This window comes from Rhopalosiphum padi, chromosome 4 (genome assembly GCF_020882245.1).
Source record: "Rhopalosiphum padi isolate XX-2018 chromosome 4, ASM2088224v1, whole genome shotgun sequence".
Lineage (NCBI taxonomy): Eukaryota > Metazoa > Arthropoda > Insecta > Hemiptera > Aphididae > Rhopalosiphum > Rhopalosiphum padi.
In genome coordinates this window covers 29,277,934-29,302,314 of record NC_083600.1, presented here as the reverse complement: position 1 = coordinate 29,302,314, position 24,381 = coordinate 29,277,934, and the positions used below count along the sequence as shown (strand labels likewise).

At 30.7% G+C, this 24,381-nt stretch overlaps 1 protein-coding gene across 1 annotated transcript; it reads right to left on the bottom strand.

Annotated features, from left to right (window-relative positions):
• On the bottom strand, nt 1–16,561 carry LOC132930925 (cyclin-dependent kinase 5 activator 1). The gene is made up of 2 exons (XM_060997047.1): nt 15,038–16,561; nt 1–6,731 (listed from the first exon to the last, which is right to left on the bottom strand). The coding sequence occupies exons 1-2, from the start codon at nt 15,845–15,847 to the stop codon at nt 6,396–6,398; spliced, it is 1,146 nt and encodes a 381-aa protein (XP_060853030.1). The 5' UTR covers nt 15,848–16,561; the 3' UTR covers nt 1–6,395.
• Nucleotides 16,562–24,381: the final 7,820 nt, after the last annotated feature.

Genomic DNA, 24,381 nt, shown 5'->3' with positions numbered 1-24,381 from the left:
TAATAATATTATGATTTATGTTATAATATAATAAGTATATTGTGTATATTTTTGCGGCGACTGAAAACAAAAATGAAATAATGAATAGCACACAATAATTTTTTTCTCTCATCGTTTTGTTCAAAATACAAAAAAAAAACATTATTCACTTATTCATTAACACACCTATTAAGTATTAATAATTAACAAAACAAAAAAATATAATAAAATAAAAGGAAAAATTTTTACAAAACATTATAAAATGACAAGAATTACAAATAAACAATATTATATACTTAATTATAATAATATAAGCCTACCAACAAATATTTCGTACATCGAGACACAAAACGTTTTAATCACTATAATATATAGACACAAATATAAGTACACAAACGAACACGTATATTTTCAAGTTCATATTAAACAGAGTATTTAATATAATCGTGGAACATGCGAATTTAATTATGTTTATTATAAATTATAATATACATATTACATATAAATATTATTTATCATTATGTGTGTATACTGTATAGTATGATTTCTTTTTTGATCGGTGAAGGGAAATGGTACATATCTTACTACAAAAAACAAAACTGATTATTATTATTGTTATTATTATTATTAATAATATTTGATTGCACAAATTGAGGTAAAGTCTAGCTCATAGCTAGTGTTTAATTTATATAACAATATTGTCATTATACCATTAACATAACGTAATAATAACAATAATAATAATAATAATAATAATAATAATAATAATAATATTAATAATAATAATAATAATAATAGTGATAATAATAATAATATTTAAGTTACAAAGTTTATGAAGTAATATTATTGTTTAAGTAAACACGCCGCGAGAGAGGGAAATCGTTATTGGATTATCCCAGGGATAAAAACTAAACGACGACATTTTTCAACGTGGTCGTCATGAAAAGCTAAAACATGAGATCATTTGAAGCTTGCCTCTTATGTTTTTTTTCATTTAAAAAAACAACAACATAAACAAAATAAAAAATTACATTTAACACAAATAAAAATAAAACGAGAAAACAGCGGTGAAAAATGATCATTCTGAATCATGGGCACCACTCAATATTTATAATAATACAATGGTCAGTGACTATATAATAAGTGATAAATAAGTGATGGTCAACGATATTGAAAAATAGTATGATGAATCGAATTCAGTTTCATTGAAAGCGTCTGCATTGGATCCTAGCTAAATCCAAAAATTAAATTTTATTCTAATGAACGCTTAATTTTGATCCAGAAACAAATATAATTTTTAACTATTTGAGAAAAATCAAAATACCTTTAAGACCAAAATTATTGGTACTAGTATTAGTTATATTCAGTTTTATTATTTTTTTTTTCATTAATCATTTAACATGAAAATGTTTGTTTTTATTCGTTAGTACATAATTCGATATTGCGATACGATATTGGCATTAAAAATGAAGTCGTTGGGTACTTTGGGTATCACAAATATTAATACTGAACGTAAGTAAGTACATCGCATTGTGTTATATTAAATATATATAATATCCGGTGAGATTAGATTGGAAGAAGGTATCCAAGTATAATAATATAAACGTTCGATGGTATCTGGCTCTCTCTCGTTTTCCATTCTCAGAACAGCCATTTTTCGCCCAATTAATAGTAAATGCCTTAATGATTATTACACATAATATCAATATAATTATAATAATTATACATATATTTATGTACAAAACATAAACGGTTTAAAGACGTTCGGCTAAATTGTAAAATAATAATGAACATCATATTATAAATTTAATTTGCATGTGTAACACTAAGATATTATTAAAAAACTGTTGCGGCCTTCAGCCATAATATTATAATAATATATAGTAATATTGGTTTTAACGTTGTTTTTAATGTTGGTTTGTGCCGATTTTGAATTGTACCGAGAGAAGTAAAATATAGTAATGAATACTAACCAAGAGTCCGAGTGTGTTAAGAAAACCATGTATTATTTTAAATAATACTAAAAACCAACCTATCGAAACCCCTGGAAAGTTGTAATAATAGCAGGGAAAAATGTTATTTACGAGAAAAATAAAATGACGAACATCTTATTAAACGACTATGACATTAAATCTTAAATATACCTAACATTTAATACACGTATATATAATGTATATGATGTATATTATATATAATATATAAATAAATACTTAAGTTCTAACATTCTTATAGACTAAATGTCGTGTCGGATTTGGACGGTTTCTCAAACGAGAAACTACAATCGAAATCGCGATCACGAGGACTAGTGACCCCACTCGCATTTTCGGTCGACGTGTAATAATATAAATATATTATACACGTACGACCACGTAATATTAATAATAATAAACGTATAATAATAATGTTATGACTATAAAACGAACTGAACAAACAAATAGATAGAATAGTAAAAACAAAACAAAAATTGCAAAACGCCTACAAACTACATTTTGTCCTCGACCACGGGTGCCTATTGACCGCATTTTATTTGCACACCCACCACGCTGTCATGTGGAAGATGGCAGTGCAGTCGCCCGGGGAGAGGACATCATATTTGAAGTATTAAATGGCCACATTCGTCACGGTAACGATTTAATTATCATTGGTACATGCTTAATATTATATAAGAACTTAGTGTATTAAGGAAAGAAAAAGTATAATATTATATTATGTTATAATATTATTATTTAATTTATTGTATTATCAATATTGTATATAATATATATTCGATTATTGTAAAACAATAATGTGATGTATAATGTATACTTAAAACCTACGGAATTGCATCTTCCCAGCCTTAAAAATAATTACGTTTAATCATTTTTTTATTTTGTTTTTTATTTCAATATTTTTTTTCTTTATATTTATAATACAACATAACTTATTTATCATTAAAAATAATATTAATCTATATATGTTCATTTAAACTTAGATTAAATATTAAATTGTTAAAAAGAACCTTAAAAAAGTAGGGATAAAAATATGAAAAAAAAATATTTCATCAATGTCAGTCTTCTGAAGGGAAAACGTACAACATAATAATAATAAGTAATAACAATGTCAAAGATTAATTTAGTTATTAATTAATATTAATATATCCAATGCATTTACAACATGATATTGTGTTGTCTACTTATATTATATATTATAATAAATGGAATGTTTTGTATGGAATGCTGAAATTGTATATGGTGGAAATTATATTCTAACAACAGTCGAATCTAAAAAAAATTGCTTTATATTTGCCTATATAATTACTTAGGTATTATTTTATTAATGATGGCGTCGTAATAATTATATTGCATCGTACGGCTTCTCAAATTTAATTCGATACACTTATAAGTTATAACAACATCGTTTTATGTCTACTTATAATATAATAATATTTATAATATGTGTAATATTATAATAAAATAATATTAAAACAAATATTAATTACCATAATAATAATAATAATAATAATATTTTTTTCTTTTATTTAAAAAATGGAGGAATTTTGAACCCGTGCTTTACGGTTGTCCAAACGACGAGTAAGTACGACTACGCGGGGCGGAGCGGCCGCGGTTTTTGTATATCACGTGCCCCACCCCACTCGCACACACGCACACGCGTTTGGGTTACCACAAAATAAATAGAAAATCGCCTCGAAAATGTATAATTTTGTTCAGTGTTACGTTATTATATTATATAATGTATTCAAATTGAAAAAGTAAAATGCCTTTCTTCTGTTGTGCGTGCAGTTGTTGTATAAGGGGAGGGTTATCACTGTTATACGACAAACAATAATAATGTATTTTATCAATATGGAATATTATTATATTAACACGACCACGATAGAAAAACTAATTTAAATTATTGCCAGAGAATTCGACAGTTAGACATGGTGGGTGACGGCGAGGGATTAAAAACTGAAAAAATTAAAACGACTAAAATACATAATTATAATATATTATATAAACCTATTCGTTGATTTTTTTTTTTTTTGAAATATCATCAATTACACTATACATTGTTGTTTATTTTGATTATTTATAGTTTATTCAGTATAATATCTTTCGATAAAAAAATATAATATTGGTTATAAGAAAAACCACTAGATCAACACTAAATACACATCAATCGCTCTGCAAGTTCGATCTCTGTGGACGTAAAACTGTTGATGAGTTATTAATACAATAAAAACGCGTATATTATAACTATAGAGTATACGTTGAATAATGTATAATTTATGTATTGTAACCGTGGTATATATATTTAATGCCTGTAAAAAAAACCACAACGCACTCTTTTCAAACATCGGTCAAACAATTGTGTAAAAGAGGACAAGGAGGTAGGGCGAAGTTCTCAATGCTTTTTTAAAAAATTTTTTTTTTGTATATTGCATACTTAACTAGGGGTTGGAATACGTAAATATATTTGTATTATACGCAGATTGCTGAATTATATATTTATCAGTTTCCAAAAATATAAACTAAGAAGAAAATGATACATGGCTTTCTGTAGTTGGCGCTGCGTGATGGTGAACATTTATAGGCGAAACGATAGATTAGTTTCTCTGTATAGTTTATTAATATTCTGAATAATCGTACACGGCGCAACCCCACATGTATTAAGAAACAAATTACTTCGCCCTATCTTCTGATTTTTTGAATTTGAGGCGCGAAAAAACCTGACACCGCACACGCGACGAACCCCATGTATTATATATGATTTCAGCCCCCATTTTTATTTTGTCAGAAAGATTAGATTTGAATCCCAGAGGCCTGCGAATGTTTTCAAATGCTGTCTATAGAACCGCGCCTACGGTTATGGCGAAATAGCCTAAATATATTTTTGAGAATAGTCACTGAATTTTTATCGTCGCCGACGAGGTGGTTGTGGAGTGAAATACGATTATGCGCATTTCCGAGTATTGGTAAACGAACGGCACGATTATAATGGTACGAGGGGATAAAACTTCCACTCCACCCACACAATATAACATATCCAGGAAAATTTGCGGTGGGTAAACGCACCCCGGACAGAGGGATTTATCGATTCGAAAACGTGGACGGACGTGATGGGTGGTGGCGGGTGGACGGGTGCGCGCAAACGTTATATTCACCTTGCGCATGAGTATATTACAATAATAAATAATGTTATACGGCTGACGGTGTTTCGTCGCTATCTCGTACGTACTACGTAATATCCGCTTAAGCAGAATCAAAATATCTTTGTACATGATGTATATGCGACACCGTGATAAACTGATAACATATCATAATCAAGCCGTATACTCGCTATACAAACTTCTCGAATATAATAATATAGGTATACGCATTTATTATTAACAGTATTATACCTCGTCATATTACTGAAATCGTATAATTTAATTTTGTTGATTTAAACATAACGTTAATTCGATATACAAAATAGATGGTTTATGATAATATTAACCGTCAGTACATAACGAGATTGTTCCAACACTGCAGTCAACCCATCGTATAGAACTATTGCGATGGGAGTATGCGCAATAAAGTTTTGCGGTATCAACACGCCTGAAGAAATTCAAACTTAAACTGTCTGACGGATTTTTCAACACATTAGTAGACTAGTTCTTGCAATTGGTTTTTAATAGTCAAAATTATCCACGTATTTTAAAAATAAATAGGTACGTCAGCAACAGTACGAGTTTCGGTTACACCGTTCCTAGTTATATATTCGTGGTTTACCTTATCTTGTTGGTCAAAAGACAATTCCAACATCATCATATCATATATTCTACCAACGAGAAGAGGTTTTTATGGATTAGGCTTATTGACGGTATTTGGAGTGGTCAACGAACACGACTCGTGTCATAAAGTTACTGACATACCCATATATACTTTTTCGTGGATTCAGACAAATACTTGGAGTTGGAGACACTGCAGTTCAAAACGCGTTCCGACAGAATCTCATTAGCGTACGCTCAGTGAATCAATCACAGATCAGTCAGAAACTAGTCCCCAAGTCCTCGCATTCCATTTTAGAACAAACCTTAAATGTGTTGTCGTTTCGCAGAGGGTGATATGGCCATCGAATGGTGGCGGGGAGAGCGGGTGGTATTTAATAAAAATAAAAATAATAATTATTATTATACTAATATTATATAACGTGGTAGACACTGTGGGAAGACGTGTTCCAATACACATAACATATTATGTTTTATAAACATTTTTTTTATCATGGTTTGGACGATCGACAGTATTTACGTGACGTTATAACAGAATTAATGACGATGCGCGTTACCGTTGCAATTGACAGGTGTTACAACTGCTGCTAGCGGCGGAGGCGGCGATGACGCGGTTTGTACTGCATGTTTCGCGGTGGTACTGTGCACGACGGCGACGGCGCGATCATCACGCCGACTGCAACACCGCGTTGAGCGTGCCGCACGCTTTGAGTTCGCTGAATATCTCCGTGAAGTACGCGGGCTCAGCGTTGATGCGCAACATCTTGGATGACATGGCGCGGACGATGCCCAGACATCGATCCCAGAACGCGTCCCGGCTGTCTTCGACCAGGAAAGGTTTCAGCGGATACGATATCTCGTTGCCCATGTACGAGTACGCCAAGTACAAGCATGTGAGCACCACGGCTTGTAGTTCCGGTTCCGTGGCCACGCGTTCGTCGACCAGCTCCCGAACCAGCATGTACACGAACACCACATTTGCCGGGTTTATGAACGGCACGTCCTGCAAAAATGCATAAACGATACAGATTTTATTATTTAACAACGACGAGTGACAGTTATAATTTATATAATTAAAAAAAACACAATATAGTTTATAGTTTAAATCGTATTTCGGATAAATATAAATCGAACTCCGCTTTAAATTCATGCTAAAGTCAATGTGGAGGGAGGGGTGAGTGAGGATTTCAATATTTAGATTTTTTTGTTTCTTCGTGTGACATTTAGTAGCATTTGTAACATTGTAGTTAACATTTGTTATAAGTCTATAGTGTACATCATAATTTTAATTTCAACAGTTCAATAACGTATTTGACTTCTCCAAATTTGTTTGTGTTTTGAAGTAACTAGCTATAACTATATAGTCCTCGTTACGGTATTTCATATAAGTATAAAGTACCTATGATATTTCAATGATAAATGTCGTTTTAATAACACAAATATTGTATTGTTTTTATCAGACGGCGTCCTGAGTAGGCAATTTAGACCCACTGTTTGGTTTTCGTTTTCCTAGTATCCTTAGAATAATTTGAAGTATATAAATAAATTGTACTCATTTTTTTAAAATGTTACGAGCTAATATTTGCTAATGATTTATTATAATATGATTATTTATTAATGTTTTATAGTTTAACTTAACGTATATTAATACAAGATAATATTTTAAGGAAATGTTTTTTTATGATAGAAAAGCAATGTTTTAGAATGTACTTTTTTGGGGGGGGGTTTTATATCTATTCGTCATAACAATAGGTATATAATTATAATAATACTCATTGTAGTTTTAATTTATTTTTCAAATAACTTAACACCCCATTTATACAGTGGTCACTTAACGCACAAAGTGTCAAAACATTAAAACTGAAATCTCAATGGATGTTTCACGAGAACTGGTATAATTAATTACTTTTTGTTATTTATGTAGATATTTTCAGATATTTTACTTAAAACGAAAATGTTAAAAAAAATCAAAAACCTATAAACCAATTAAGAGAGTATAAGAAATAAGAAATTACAAAAAAACTGTTCTTTTAGTATTATAAAACGTTTTTTTTCCAAAATAATAATATTTTACCAATAAAATAGAACATTCATTCGTTCGATACGGTCTCGGTACTATGGTATTATAGTTTTTTATATAGCTACGTATATTTAAGCGATTTTTATGCTTTTTAAACACCATTTCTGATTTTCTGAGTTACCTATACTCAACGATTGGTATATTTTAATATATTAATATTATATGGTACAAAAAACTGTTAAATGTTTATAGCTACTATATAGTATGACAAGTATATAATGTAAGGGACTTTATAAAATATACACCATACACATATATATAACACGCTGCAATTTTTTTATATATTTTTTCTTATGAAGTAGCAGAATTTAATAATTCTCTATTTTACAATTAGGGATTATGAGTACTGAAAAATAAATTTATTCTCCATTTTTTATAATACATTTTGATGACATATTATATTATATACGAGAATAGTGATGAAGTCAATTTACAATAGAAGACAATATATCAATATGCATTCAAACAATGATACTACAGTATATATATATATTACTATATATTAAACTTATTATTTAATGTCGTTATTTTATACAAATTATTGTTACTAAACGTGTAATTTTTTGCCGTGGTTATACACAGTGGTAAGTAATTAATTAAAAATAAAAAACCAATCTACTTATCTAAATTTTGATACGACAACTTGATTATTGGTAGACTTCTTATCATGTTTTTTTTAAATATTCATACACTTGTTTAGCATATTATAGTGATGAATTAGTCAAAATTAATTTATTGGTCCGTTCAAAATAAAATCTGAGACATAAACAGTATTAGCCGATTGATAACATAAATGAGTCTATTTTTTACAAAACAAAACATTAATTATTAAAATAAAGTTTGTAAATTGTTTACATATGTCTATCAACTATGCAATAGATTCAAGGATAATTAAAACTTGATGTTTAATATGCTTTACATCTCAGCAATGTATTTTTTTAACTTAACAGAATTAAATATATATTTTAAAATCAAAAAAAGCAATCGTTAAGTAATAACACTAATAACCGACAAAACAATATATATCTATTTAAAAATGAAACAAAAAATGATATTGAACAGATTATACCTACAGGTACTAGGTACAAAGAAGTCTAAAGTAACTAAATATTAATGTCCTTAAATGTACGTTATTTTTAGAATAAAACTATGATTATAATGTTTTAAGTTCTTATGAGACGAGTAGCATATAATTATTTAAGCCATTCAAGGTTTTAACAATGATAACACTTATGCATTATTCAAAAAATAAAATTATAAATGTAAAAATTAATGATTTAAAATATAATTATTAAACATAATAATATTATGTATTTAAATAAACTGCATATCTACAACTTTTAATTTTTGTGACTGCTTGGCGCCTTCATACTTGTGAATACGTATTCGCATAACCCTATTTCCGGAAGTAAGTGGATAGAAATGAAATCCGTACATGTATACGTTTCATTCGCGTCGACTTAAGCTGCCACAAATCACCGTTGTGTTGGAATGATGTATTATTATTTAAGCGCCATCAATGAGGTCGGTTCTATTCTACTCACGCACGAATTTCATTTTACTCGTTTCCACAAACACAACTATTTCACACAATATATTCTATACATCATGTTCCATACGAAAAGTACATTATCATTGCTCGCACAATGCATTAGTTAAATATCTTTAACCTATACTCGTGTTATATAATATAATCGAAAAATTACGTATTTACACGCAAGAAGATTGGCGTAAATACGGTATTATAGTTGCACTTGATCTTTGAATACGAAACGACTCGTATACGGCCCTACGTCAACTCGACCCTGGTTCCCTCCTCGCAGTTTTTATTATTGTAGAACTATTGTTAATAGGCACATAAAATATATTGTAATAACATGAGATGCCACTGTTGCTGATTTGCACACGTAAGTGGGGTATAAGAATAAACACATTATTATATAGGTAATACAATTGTACTCCTACAAAACAGTGGCAGCTATCCTATGGCCTATGTGTAGCTTCAGCAATACTTATACAATTTAATGGGTGTTTGAGTTGTTAAATATTGGATGATTAATAATTCATATTAATTATTATTAAAATATACTAATCAAATAAATAATTTTTATTAATTTTCCTATTTTTGTATATGTGCAAAACGGACTAGAACTAAAAAACCTAGGACCGAAGTTATACTAAATGTACAACACAATTCACGTTTTGAGAGTTAACATTGATGTTTAAATGATGTAAAAATGGAAAACAGGTACATACTTACTTTATATTAAAAATAAAATTATTTTTTTAAATTAAATTAAAAAAAATGTACTTTTTAATTAGTTTTTATTCTTGAGCAAAAATAAAAGATTATTAATAAGTGTGATTGGTAGCCATAATTTAAAAATTTTCAAAAAGGGGTCGTCACGTGATAAGTTTCCAAATCTTTGTTTTAGAAGTGTCATTTCAGGTACATCACGTCCTAACCTGAGATTTATCTGATGTACTGCATGTAAGATATTTAGACATATTCTATATAAATCGAGGTATAGGTACTCGAGTGTATATAAAATATATATATTCTTCGCTTAGAGTTTATTATTATATCATTAAAACTTGTTGATGTTGACTTTTTGACATGCGGCATGCATGTACATACGCGATACGCATATGTCATGTGTCACGATTCACGATGATGGTGAAATGTTAAGTGAGAATTTACCGTATTATATTATGTTGTTATTTTATAAAATTAATAATGATTTTACTTGGCGGGGTAGGGTATACGAATGATTCATAAATCATCCATACGGATGTATTGTGTAATATATAAAATAAACTATATCAACCATAAACAAATATTGGTACAAAACGACACAGTACTTTTTCGTTAATCTGATTACCCTCTATTACCTCAATTGGAGGAATCCTATTGTGCATCCTATATATTGAATAATTATAAAGATATGTCAACTTTGATACAATGTGCCATATGCAGCAGGTGTGTTATAATCAATGATAACATATATTATAATATAATATCATAATGAACTTATAATAGTGTATATATATATATGCTACATTCATTATCCATATGCGAAGAATTGTCGAAGTCAACAATCGATTTGGTTTTTTTTTTAATTCAGGTGATGTTTAAAATAATTTACAATTTATTGATTTATATTTATATTTATCATGTGCGAAATTTGTATTTTATTATATTTCACAAATTAAATTGAACATTTTTGAGCACACATCTATGAAATTGTATTTTGATTAATATTTCTACGCATGCGTTTATTGCAATTTACAAAATGTGCGTTAAGTATAAATCAATTTAATACACTAATACGGTTGTAGTATATTTATGAATAAATAATAATAATACTTGATAGGTTAATACATGAATATAAAGTCGGTCATTGCTGAAACACTTTATAACGACACTGACCTAATTTTCTGATATCATCATACTAATAACCCCGTATAATATAAGACCAAGTTTCAAATTCTATTCAACTCTGTACGATATTTACAAATCCGCATTGTAAGTATTTACTTATTTACATAAATATCCTTTAAATATCGCTTCTTTTTTGTAGCGCATCGTCTTATTTACATATTATATATATATATATATATATATATATATATATATATATATTATCTTATGTTGTAAAATTGTAATATAGGTACTATAAGTATGAACTATAGTTAGGTATATTAAACATTTTCTCATCAAATATAACCTTTTTCTCCTTTATTATAATATGGACTTCCGTGATATATACTAATATTAATATATTATACAATTTTCATGTTATATTATTATGTGTTTACTTTATTGTATTAAAAACCATCTCGTTTAAAAGTTAAAATACAAATTATGGCTTTTAAACACCGAACTTAGTTGGTAGTTGACAGATGTGTGTAATATATATATATTTATATTGCAATATTTTATAATATTATATACAAATATAAATATTTGATATTAATTTATACTCAATGTGTACTATAAAGTAAAAAATGCAATTTATTAGCCTTTGAAATGGCTTGGCATCACGCACATTTGTCAATTTATAAGCAGTTCATTCAACTCAAAGAATAGCTCACGATATATGTATACACGAAGTACCTATACCTATAGTTCCAAAACAGTTTAACTTATAAAAATCAAATTTTATTTTACTAAAGAAATCAAAATAATAAATACAGTTTCAAAACTATAACATGAGGCCAATCCTGTAAACATATGTTCTCTATGTAGTAGCGCATAATTTGTTTTTACACTAGCTAGAATTTAAGCAACGAATTTCCATACTAAAATATATTCAAAATTCATGTACATACTTGTCTCTTTCCTTTACGTAACTTAGTGCTAATGCGCTAAAGTATATGCTATAGCTGTCGACTATTGCAACTTTTATTCATATGTGCACTTGTTACTTGTTTGTCTGTTCACCGTTTTGCGTTTCATTAAAACTTTTGACGAATGCGAGTGCAAGTTAAATGTAATGTAATTATATTTCAGATAGGTACATTATATAATTGGTAACTGTTTTACCAAGGTTTGATTGGAATAATCCAAGCATATATTATGTAAGTATCTATAAATTATACACTCGTTATACGTGTATAATATACAATTTAAATAAACACTGTAGTGATATATTAAATGTTTGTTATTTCTACACAAGGAACTCGTGAGTAATAAAGTTATTGATATACATCCTATTGCAACCTACCTTTACAAGCCACCGAAGCACGTAATCTTCAAAAAATACGCGGATATAGTCAGAAGTCACACTTTACACACTTTATACGGTTTGAACAAAAAATATTGTGAATCTGCAAGTGGACAATCGTAGAGATGGCTATTATCGCAGTTGCCGGCTTATAGAATACGCGGGCTTACACATTTCACGACCTTACTATGAAACACGGACAGACGCGATCAGGAGGTTGGCATTGAAATGTTTACTGATAAAATTCGGTGAAGTTCGAAACGCACACGGTCTGACCGTGGTAATCGTTGACAGAAACGACCGTCGACCATATTATTATTTGCGGTATACTCTCGCGGTATGCTGTTTTTGTACATTTTGTTTTTCACTTACACAAGTGCATACTATGTATAAAATAATGTTGTTCAATACAGTCAATACAGAAACAAAATTCTGGCCGTAAATCTCGATCCAACTCGGTTTTCGCAATACCGTTCACGAATTCATGAACCTTTACCTATATAGTATAGGTATATTGTATTTCTATAATACCATTTTATGTCTAAATTGTGCCGTGCAGTGATGAAATAGGGTTGATCACCTCCGGTCTGAAAACATGACATGTCACCTGTTTACAGATGATAAATATTGCAAAGTTGCCTATATTATTTACAGGTTATTGCTTGTATAAAAAATCATTTTTGTACATGTCGATGACCGTTATTTAGAAAGCATATTAATATGTATTATATTTATAAATTAGTATATGGGCAAGTATACAGGTTTGGAATATCTTAAGAAAACCTTTGTTAAATTATTGTTTAATTTTTAATTTTTATGATATTTAAGAATTCAAGCATTTTTGCATTTACATTTTGCCATTTTGGTTATTTTAAATGAATTCGAATTCATGTTTTGTTGGTTACAATCGTAATATTACATTAACAAAAAAAATTATTTACTTATTGCTATTAATTTTAAATGTCATTGTTATTAAACTCAACAACAAACATTTGATGAAAAATAAGTTTAATATTATATACTTTCATAATATTTAAATACAATTTGTAAAAAGACATCAGACTTACCGATTGTTTTTTTTTTTTTTTTTTTTTTTTTTTTTATTAGCTTTTAGTCAAATACTATTACAGAAAACCGATTGGTTATGAATAAAAAAAAAAATTAAAAATTGTGTATCAATTTATCAATAATTAATTTTTAAAATAATAGATGGTTTAAAATACAATAAATTAGTGTTTAAAACTTTTAAAGTAATTTATAGTGTTGACTAGTTTTTAATACACTTTTTCGAAAAATTTTAATGTACCATAATTAACTTTTATTTTATTTTTAAAGCTGTATAAACGACGCGTGTGCGTAAACGTGTATATAATTATTGATTAAATTTTTCTACGCGCGATGACGAGTTATTAGAAATTCTCTCAACGGACTCATAGAAATGTAACATATGTATATCGATTAGAAGCGGCATTATGTTTATGCCGGAACGACAAGTGTTTTACGCGGACGTCGGAATTTTATTTCACCCTCATTTTCCGGATGGGGATGAAAAAAAGTTTGTATTCTATAGTGTATACTCGGGAGACTACGGCGGCGACTTCTAGCGCGGCTGCATAATAATAATCGACGTACGCGTATATATATACGTATACAAAGTAATTTATTGCGACGGTGAGCGAAAAATGGGGACGGTGTTCGAAAGGGGAAAATTGCGTTTTTACTCTCTTAAGTTATAGTACACGTCATCGGACCATCAACACGGCAAAGAGTGCTACGAAATTCGTATAAAATGGGGGAGAACGACTGAGGCCGCGTGCGCGTATATACCATAATAATAATATAGAGAGTCTTGGTGGCGCCGGAGGGGGTGTGCAGTAGTCGACGTGGCAGCGCGAGGGTGGCGGTGAACTCGGCGGCGCGTAAATCACGCGACGCGCACGGCCTGGCACTGAAGAAGAGGTGGTATAGGGTATATATATACAGGGGGTGACTGACCGGGGGGAGGGTTGCAGATGGGTGGGGATGATGGTCGTATGACGGGAAACGTGGAGCGTAAAGCGAGGGTTTGTGTGCCAGCCGTAGGAGGGGATGGGTCAGAGGTGGGTGGGCGCACGCGAGAGGGTCGAATCGTTTGCAAAACGGTGGCAGTGGCGACGGCGCTATGAACATTTATATATATATGTATACATGTATACATGTATATCGACGAGAGCATAATATATTATATACATACGCAATACGCATATAAAATATGCACGAACCCGTCGTATATAATGCATCCACCTTATTTCGAAAACATTGTTTCGCTACAAATCCATCGTGTACCATTTTTTTTTTACAACATTCACGGCATTTCCCAGTTCAAGGAAAATGAAAACAAAAACAGAAAACCTCCCTCCGTCCTGCCGTATTATATACGATATTATATATTATATAACCGCGATATCACCCCGTAACATAATATTATTATTTATAAAAATATATGCAACTAATGCGATTTACCTGCCATCCCTGTATGAGTAGACTTCGGTCCACCGTCCTCAGCCACATGACCGCGTCGCCCGCCTGGAAATCGTTGAGCTTGTAGCACTTGTGGTGCAAATAGATGCCCAGGCACTTGAGCAACTCGGACGTGCTTGCTTGTATGATGGTCTTCCGCGGCACGAGGTTATGGCACGTGTGCGACGGGACCAGCGTGGCCCTGGGCACTAGCTTGTCGGCGCAGCCACCGCTGCTGTTGTTGTTGGCCACGTCCAACCCTGTGGTGGTGGCCGACCGGCGGACGCCGTTGGACCGGCCGACGCAGTCGACGTTGGCGTTAGTGTCCACCAGCGGTTGCCGGCCCGCCAGCAGTTGCTTCGACTTGACGCCGCCTCCGCCGCCGGTTGTGCCGCCGTTGTCCAGCTTCTTTTTGTTCTGCGACGTGCTGAACCGCTTCCAGCTGAGCGCGTTGATCAGAGCCGAATGTTTTTTCATGCTCTTTTCCAGCGTGCCTCGCTGCTGCTGCTGCGGTTCGCAGCCCGTTGTGGCCGTCTTACAATTGTTCTCCGAATTGTTGTGGTGGTGATGGCTGTGATTGTTGTTGTTGTTGTTGTTGTTGTTAATGATGTTGTTGTTGAGGGAGTTTATGTTTATGTTGGCTGGCAGCATCATGGATATGCTACGGCCGGCCATGACATCGGCGTGCCGACGTTTCGTCAGTTGCTCGTACGTGAAGCTGCTGAGCGTGAACTCAGCCGCGCTGGCACTGCTAGCCATGGCCGGGTACACGGACTTGCGGTCTTTGGGGCTGATACTGAGCACGGTTCCCATGGCAGATAGCCGAGCTGGGAACGGCGCGGACAGGCGTTGACGTGCAGGCGGTGCCGCGAGTGCCGGTGCTGCAGATGCAGCGGCGACGGCCGCCACAACCCCGGGTCCCGGACGGCGGTTTTCGATGAGCTGCTCAGATGCGGCGGCACGTCCTATCCGTACTGTGATTGTAATCTTCACCGTGTTCGTCGTTTTCGCCGACGTCTCTGTCGCTGTCGGCGGCGTCGTCGTCGATGTACGCCGCTCGCACAGTCGTCCTAACTGCGGCCGACCACCGTGGCAATCGATAGCGGCCGCGGCATCGTCGCGGCAGCCGTCGCGCGGGCGGCCGTCCCGCAGCTGCAGCGCATTCGGTGGCGTGCACTTCGAGCTGGCCCGCAGTGACACACCGACGGGCGATATCTGCACCGTATAGGACCACAACGTTATCGTGACCGTTACACAGCCGCACGGGGAGCGCGTGCAAATCGGCCGCGGACGACCTACGCCGCTGCTGACGGCCAAACGTCGTGATAACTATTATATTACCGTACGCGATTGTCGCGCGTTCGAGACGAGGCTGACACTGACGTGTGGTGATTCCGGGTCATCCCCTGCAGCACACTAGTGCGCCGACGACTAGCACGCACCGACCGCGTACGCAACACAACGGACGTCGGGTGTACGTGGTGTGTACGCGGGTGTACGTGTGTGAGGGTGCGCGCGTGTAACGACGGCAGCGGCGGCGGCGGCGGTGGCCGTCGATAGCTAAGCGCGCGCGTGCGAGGGTGGGCCCGGGGAGCTTTTCACGGCGACGGCGCTCCCGCGCCGCCGTCACTCGAGGCCGGTCGATACGCCGCAGAACGAGCGCACGCGCGCACCGCCGTTCACGTATATTGCGCTGTCGTATTAATTACGTCGAGCCCGCGATTTTCGGACGAAGCTTTGCGGCGTGAAATATAATAGTTTGAGTATACATACACACGACGAGTATATTACACGCATGTGGGACACATTCGTATAGTATTTGTCCGTAGAGCGTATAGTAATTATAGTACCTACATCTGAACGCTATAGATGACGAGGGTAGACGCATTATTTGCGTTTTTATTGTTTCTGTGGAGTTTAATTTTGTCGTATAGAGCTCATCGCCGGATACAGCGATGGACGGTTTCGTCTGTATAATAATAATAATTATTATTATTTGCAAATAATTGCCGTATAGACACACCATACTGCAATTGTATTCATATAATCGTATTTATACGGAGATTTAGTATATAGGTATATAATATTTATGCATGATGTAGTCCATCAATTTTTTTTTAATTCATGATAAATATTGATAAAATTTTAATATTGAACGGAATAATGCATTTTTTTTCTTATCAATTTTCAATAATTTTTTATTAATAATTTAGTCAAATTAAAAAAATATGTTAGATCCTTGAATCATTTATTTAGAATCATTTGGACTTTTTTTTTTTATTCTGTAAATATTGATACAAGAAACTTTTTGTTCTGTCATATGTATTTATAAATATTAAAAATATATAAATAAAAATTTTTTATGAATATTTGAAATTCAAATTTTGACAAAATTTGTTAAAATCACAAAATAAGTAATTATTGTACAGCTAAAAAATTTATAAAATGTATAATTTTTATAGCTCATATTTAAAAATTTAATACCTACACGATTCCTCATAAGTATTTAATACTGAAACCAAAACATATTTTAACACAACTTTCTTTTATATATTATAGTGAAATCAGATATTTAAATGAAGAACGGCTTAACTATTTTGTTATAATTCAAAAATATTATTCGTGGGTACTTGAAACTTTTACGAATATTAATATTTATTGTATATCTATACACAATGACAGTTTCAAAACATTTAGATTAATTTTAAGCTATTGCTTACGAATATTTATTATTTATTATTTATACTACGAACCCATTCATACAGGTTTACATATCAGGTAAAGCTGTATTGTTTCAAAAGTAACTAATAATAATAAATAATCTAAATATTATTATAATAATTACATATTAATAAATAATAATAGAATATTAAATAATCAAAGCAATGTGTTATAAATGCAATGCAAACCGATTAACCTATAGTAATACTAATCCAGTGGCGGATCCAAGGGAAGGGTAAAAGGGTAAATACCTCCCCCCCGCTTGAGCTTATTATATTTAAATTTTATACATTTTTAAAAGTATAAAAATGTTGTCATTGATACCAGTTTGTAAGAATAAATTCTAAATGGTGAATTTAATAAGTAAATAATAAGTAATTAATGTTTATATTAATAAGTATGTTATTAAGTAGGTATGAATAGTATCTGATGGATATATTTTAATTATCCCCCCTTGATGAATTTCTGGATCCGCCCCTGTACTAATCTTCTTTGGCGAAACTACTCTTTAAGAATTTTGACCGCCACCACAATAACACGTCACCTGCCTCTGTTTTGTGTTATATCTATGATGACTAATTTTTTTATTTTATTTGAAACAAAATTTAATATATTTACAATTTGTATTTACGTGTTATACAATATGTAAATTGGATGAGATTTGATTGACCACTCAATGGCGGCACCCGAACTAAATTTAAAAAAAAAATAATAAGCACATTTTATTTTTATAAATAAATACAATATAATAACAAATTATGAAGCATGAAGGCTGACCATATTTGCTTCGTACAGAATCATTTTTCATATACAATTGAATTAAAATTTAATACATACATAACAACAATTTATTCCTCAACGACGATGAAGTACACTCAACTCCTACTGTATAAATCGTTTGCCTACTTTCCTGATTGTTATATTGACTTAAAAATAATATCTATATTTTAATAAGTTAAATACGTTGCGCAAAATATAATTTAAACTTGAAATATATTTTAAGTTTTAAATATTCGATAAAAAGAGTATCCAGACCAGAAGTAGTTTAAATTGGGTTACTATCATGCGGGTATGTAAGATACGATTATTTTCAGTTTGAAGCAATGATAAACAAAAAAATGTCAATGGTACGTATGGTGTTTCCAAGCAGTCACTCATCAAAGAACTAATTACGTCCGACCTTGTTTAACTTCAGTTATCAGATTAGAACTGGTGTATTAAACGTGGTATGGTCGTTGAAGAATGTTTGTTATAATTCAATTATAATTAAATAAAAATAAATAAATATCTATTAATTGTTTATAGTTGTATTCTATTTATAATAAATACAATTAATATATAGTATACTTCTATAGCTAATAGCTATAGGCTATAATATATTGTAATTTAAATTGGTACACAACAAAAAATGTAATTTGAATTAATTCATTATCAAAGGAAAAAATGAGGATGATTGATGAATCGCCTGTATATAAATTATACATTTATACACGATACAGCCATACCTGACAACAATGCGTTGTATACATATTACTAGTGTAGTAGTATAATAGTGTAAACTGGGTTAAGAGACTTATAACATTATTAAAACTTTAAAGAATACGTGCAAATATACAAAAAAATATCAAAGTGGATAATTATGCATAATATATATACTTAAATGTTAAATCAATCAATGAATCAACTATGAGATATGAAATTATCAAAGTTTATATTGTGCATTTAAAATGGTATTATTCATTAATTAAACATATGCTATATATCATTATACATTTTAAATAATATTCTAGGGTTTTTATTAATAGTAACTATCAATGGTAAACGGCTATCTTATATTCCATGAGTTGATGTCGAATTTTAACTAATTATACTTATATCATACAGTGATAAAATAATTTAAAAAAAAAAATATAGTAACTATAATAGTATAATGAGTATATTTATAATAAATTATAAAATCCGGCACTGCATTGCCTGTGACAAATTAAACGCCCATGGAATTTACCCCTTCTTAAACTCTGCTAAATGTAAACTATACATATTTTTAACACATTTATTTGGGTGGTTTTTACCAAATTTTAAACACTAGTCCAAAATTATATGCAATTACTTTTTTTTGTGTTACCAGCAGCAACCTTTATACAAACAAATGAATATTCGTTTTACGTCAGCCAACCATTGGCTGTATGAGCCCATCTTTAAAATGCAATACTTTTCTTCAAGTCTTGGGATAAAGGATCACCTAAGTATCAAATAGGGAAAATTGTTTTAAGGAAAAATATTTTAACAGGCAATAATAATTATAGAATATACACCGTAATACCAATGCATAAAAAGCACTACATTTTTTAAACATTTCGGAAGTAAGAGATCTGTCTCCCCAGCTGCCAGCTGCCACATTAGACAATTTATGTTATGAGTTTATGACAATATGTACATTTAGTATTTACATTTCTGGTATCAATTATCTGATACTGCGTCTGCTGTTTGTGAAGTTACTTTGTATACTCTTGAGGTAAGCTCAAATAGGGTGGATACTGAACAAAGATGCTTCAGATAACTGCGTTACTAGGTATTTCAGTATTTCTATTAGCTATGTAATGTGATGTCTTAATCAGTAACGTGTGTAGGATTACACGCACATTATAGTACCTACTTTACTTTACCGTTTTTACCCCACGTAAATCAATACAAAATCCACCCTGTTTATGGATACTATTTAAACGGTTTATTGTGTTGTGATTTACTGTGCCAGCTGTTTATTGAAAAGCTTAAGCTCAATGATACGTCCGTATTTATTTCTAATCTATAATTGTTTTTAATTGTTGGTCATTTCAAATAATTAATGCGGTGGTCAGCATTTTATGACTTTTAAATTGTTTTCCAGAACTATCACTGTGCTATAAATGTTATATAAGTACTATTAATTTATTAATATTTACAGGCAGATAGACTACAGGATTTGATAAGATATTTTTCTTTGTGTAATATATTTTCGAGGGTACCTACTATAATTTATGAAATTCTCGCGTGACCTGGGCGTGACCTGTTCTACTTACAGTTTTCCTCTGTGCGCTCATATGTCATGTACTCGTGTACAATAGTATTATGTGTAATACTTAAAACATGAAATGCGTACCTATATATAATACGTATAAACTTACTATATATTTTATATAATGCCATAAAGGTAGGTTTTTTTAACAATTAAATATAAGTCATAGCAGCATATCGAGCATACAATTATTATTATTGTTATTATTATATTTTGTGTTTTCAATAGAAAAAAGAGATTCAATTCGATTTGTCCAGAAAAACATATTTTAATGACATTTAAATTTTAATAAATTTCTATCAATATTATAGTTAATTGCTTACTTAACATAGAAAACGATTCATTGAAGAATTTAAACAAAGAAAAAATTCTTAATAAATTTACTAAAAAATCAAAAAAATTTTAAATTTTCATTTTTATGACAATATTTCAAAATTAATAACAAAATATCAAATAAAATAGTGTATGTTTAAAAAAAAATTGCTTATACTTTATTTTGTCAATATATAGATTATAAGTATTGACTAATATTCATTATTCTAACAAATGTGACAAACATACAACATTATAACAAATAGTTGGTACTTTATGCGTTTAAATTAATTTATATAATTAAATATGATCATGGGTTAGTATTATACTATTTATATTACTTACTTATTTAATAATATCTACAATTTAAGATAATTCGAGGTTGATTTAATTAATTTTATCAATTGTTGACACAAATTAATCATAATAATAAAATTCTTCTTTTTCAAACGAGGCCACATAATAAATAACAATAATAAAATATTATAATATTTACATATTTTAAACTTATAACCACCACAAATAAGTTATTCCAGACATACGCATGAAGTCAAGGCCGTAACTGAAAATTATTTTCGGGGGGAGGGTGAACCCCCAAAACCCCCCCAGGTACGGCCTTACTCCCAGGCACCACCATGTTATGATAACTGCACAACACTTTTTAAACCTAACAGATAACAATTTTTCAACTAACTTGATAACAAATCGAAAAACATATCTTTTAACTCTGTAATATAGTAGGAATGAGTATAGATATTTATCTATAAGTTATAGTATAAATTTATATTAAACGACTGGATTTTTTTTCTATTGTCTATTACCTAAATTATTTATATTATTTTTTTATAACAATAAGATAATTGATTTAAACTTAAAATATCGATACTTTAATACAATAATTAATACATAGGTATAACAAACTGTTAATAAAACAATTAATAATGTAATATAAGTGATGGCCATCATTCAGTATTTTAAACATAACAATTGATAATTGGAATTAATTGCAGCAAACATGTATTTTAATTTTTTAAGATATAACTGCTGTAGCCGCTAATGATTATTATTTTCATTGATACTTATGAGCAGAGCTCGGGACTTATAGCACTTAAAATCATTAAAATAAGCACTTAAAAACATCATTATAAGCACTCAAATAAGCATTTAAAAAACATAAATTTAAGCAAAAATATTTAATAGAAAAAAAAAAAAATCTTTTTACGTGATAAAGTAGGTACTAGACATAATTTATAACTGTGATAAAAATAATATAATTAAATATTACAAAAAATATTGAAACAAAATGATTGGGAAAAGTTTCTAACTAAAAAATCAAAAAATAAATCTTTATATTATAAAAAAATAAATCTTCATTTTCGAGACATTTTGCCTTGTTGTTTATAGATATTCCTAGGGATTTTCTGAAAAAAACTATAAAAAGTAGAAAAACTGGTCAAAAATGTAAAAATTATCACAAAAACTGGAAATAAGCATCTTTTTAAAAAATCGTTAAAAAAAAGCAAAAAAATCACTCAAATTTCATAATTGAACGTGTTGTAACATGACATACACTTTCATAGTACTCTGCTATATTTTAAGTCAATCCATACAAATAAGCAAATACTTTAAGTCCCGAACCCTGCTTATTAGTTATTATCAAGGCTGTGAATTTAATGCACTTTAAAACTATTAAATATACATGCATATATGCACTAAAAACTGACAAAATATGCTTAAAAATATGCTCTAAAAATTCTTAAAATATGTTCTAATTTTTCAAAAATATGCAAAAAACACTATTAAAATTTAACTTTTATTCTTATTTTTTATTAATAATAATTAAAATATTATTAATATTACAAAATGGTATGTTTGCATGAGTATATGACTTATTGGACAGGACTAGTCTTGATCTTCGTCGTGTACAAGATCTATAATAAAGATATGCTTAGAATAAAATATGTTTCTACTTAAAATTAGTTATTGCCTTATACAATCAAGTGATTTTTGTCATCCGTTATGTACGAGTTTATATCAGTAAATTAATTTAATCTCGACTTCAAGGGTACAATAGTCAATAATACACGTTAAATACCCGATTAAAAATAGAATAGTACGAAAAAAAGCATTTATACAAAAAAAATCGTTAAAACATGCATTTATGTGCCCTAACGCCCCTAACCCATGAAATATGCAAAAATATGCAAAATAAGATTTGGTATTTGAACTATAAGTCAAAACAAATATTGGTCGAATCCATTTTTTATTATACAGTGTAGCAAAAAAAAAACATGCAAATTCATTAAATTCACAGCCTTGGTTATTATACAATTTTTATACTCACTAAAATACCCTATTAAAATTATTCGATTATTACTTATTAGTTATTATTCTTTATTTTTTCAAAGTTTGGGGAAAAAAATTCAATACTAATGTAGCGTTAGTCTCAATCAACGCTTTCTCCATTCGTTGTATTTTTATATTTTATTTTTTATCAATGATGATTCATATAACTGAATATGTTGAGCCCGTTAAAAACTCAAATGGGGTGGCTATTAGAACCCGAGCAGCATGTAGCACTCAGTGCGTTGCCCCTGTTACAAAACAACATGATCTATATGTATATAATAATATTTATTGGGTATTATTCATTTCCATTATATTGATTATTCGTGTCACTGAACTTTTTTGTTTATTTTGTTGTAAACTAACAACTGCAGTACCGCAATTGAACTTCAAAACAAGTACATTTACCAATAGCATGTGGACAATATAAAATATAATAATAATATTATTATTATTATTATTGTATCAATAAATAAACAAACACCACATAAATGGCGTATACTAATGTCTAATACTATATATTATATTAATATATAGGACATTGGTAGCTAGAATATGCCACATTGACATGGGTTGATGACATTTATTAACTATATAATACAAAACATTGAAATGTTTAAACTTTAAATAATAATCACCTGCCTCTATATTATGTATAACTAGGCAGATATTAATTTCGTATAATAATATTAGTTTAATCTTTAATGATCTATGTAATATGATACATAGATTATAAATTATAATGATATTATATGCGCATAGCAAACTTCAATATTTTATTTTAATTAGGTAGGTACATCGTATGCTTTTAAATTTTAATTGGAAGATATACTACGGGTACCTTCTAAAGTCTGTTGTTAATTTAGAAATTAAATTATTCTATTTGTTATATTATGAATTGTAATATTGCCTA

Excerpts from the sequence above, each read along its gene's own strand:
- LOC132930925 (XM_060997047.1), bottom strand. The coding sequence starts at position 15,847 with ATGGGAACCGTGCTCAGTATCAGCCCCAAAGACCGCAAGTCCGTGTAC. Across the intron at positions 6,732-15,037 it reads TACTCATACAGGGATGGCAG|GACGTGCCGTTCATAAACCC; the intron begins GTAAATCGCATT and ends GCATTTTTGCAG.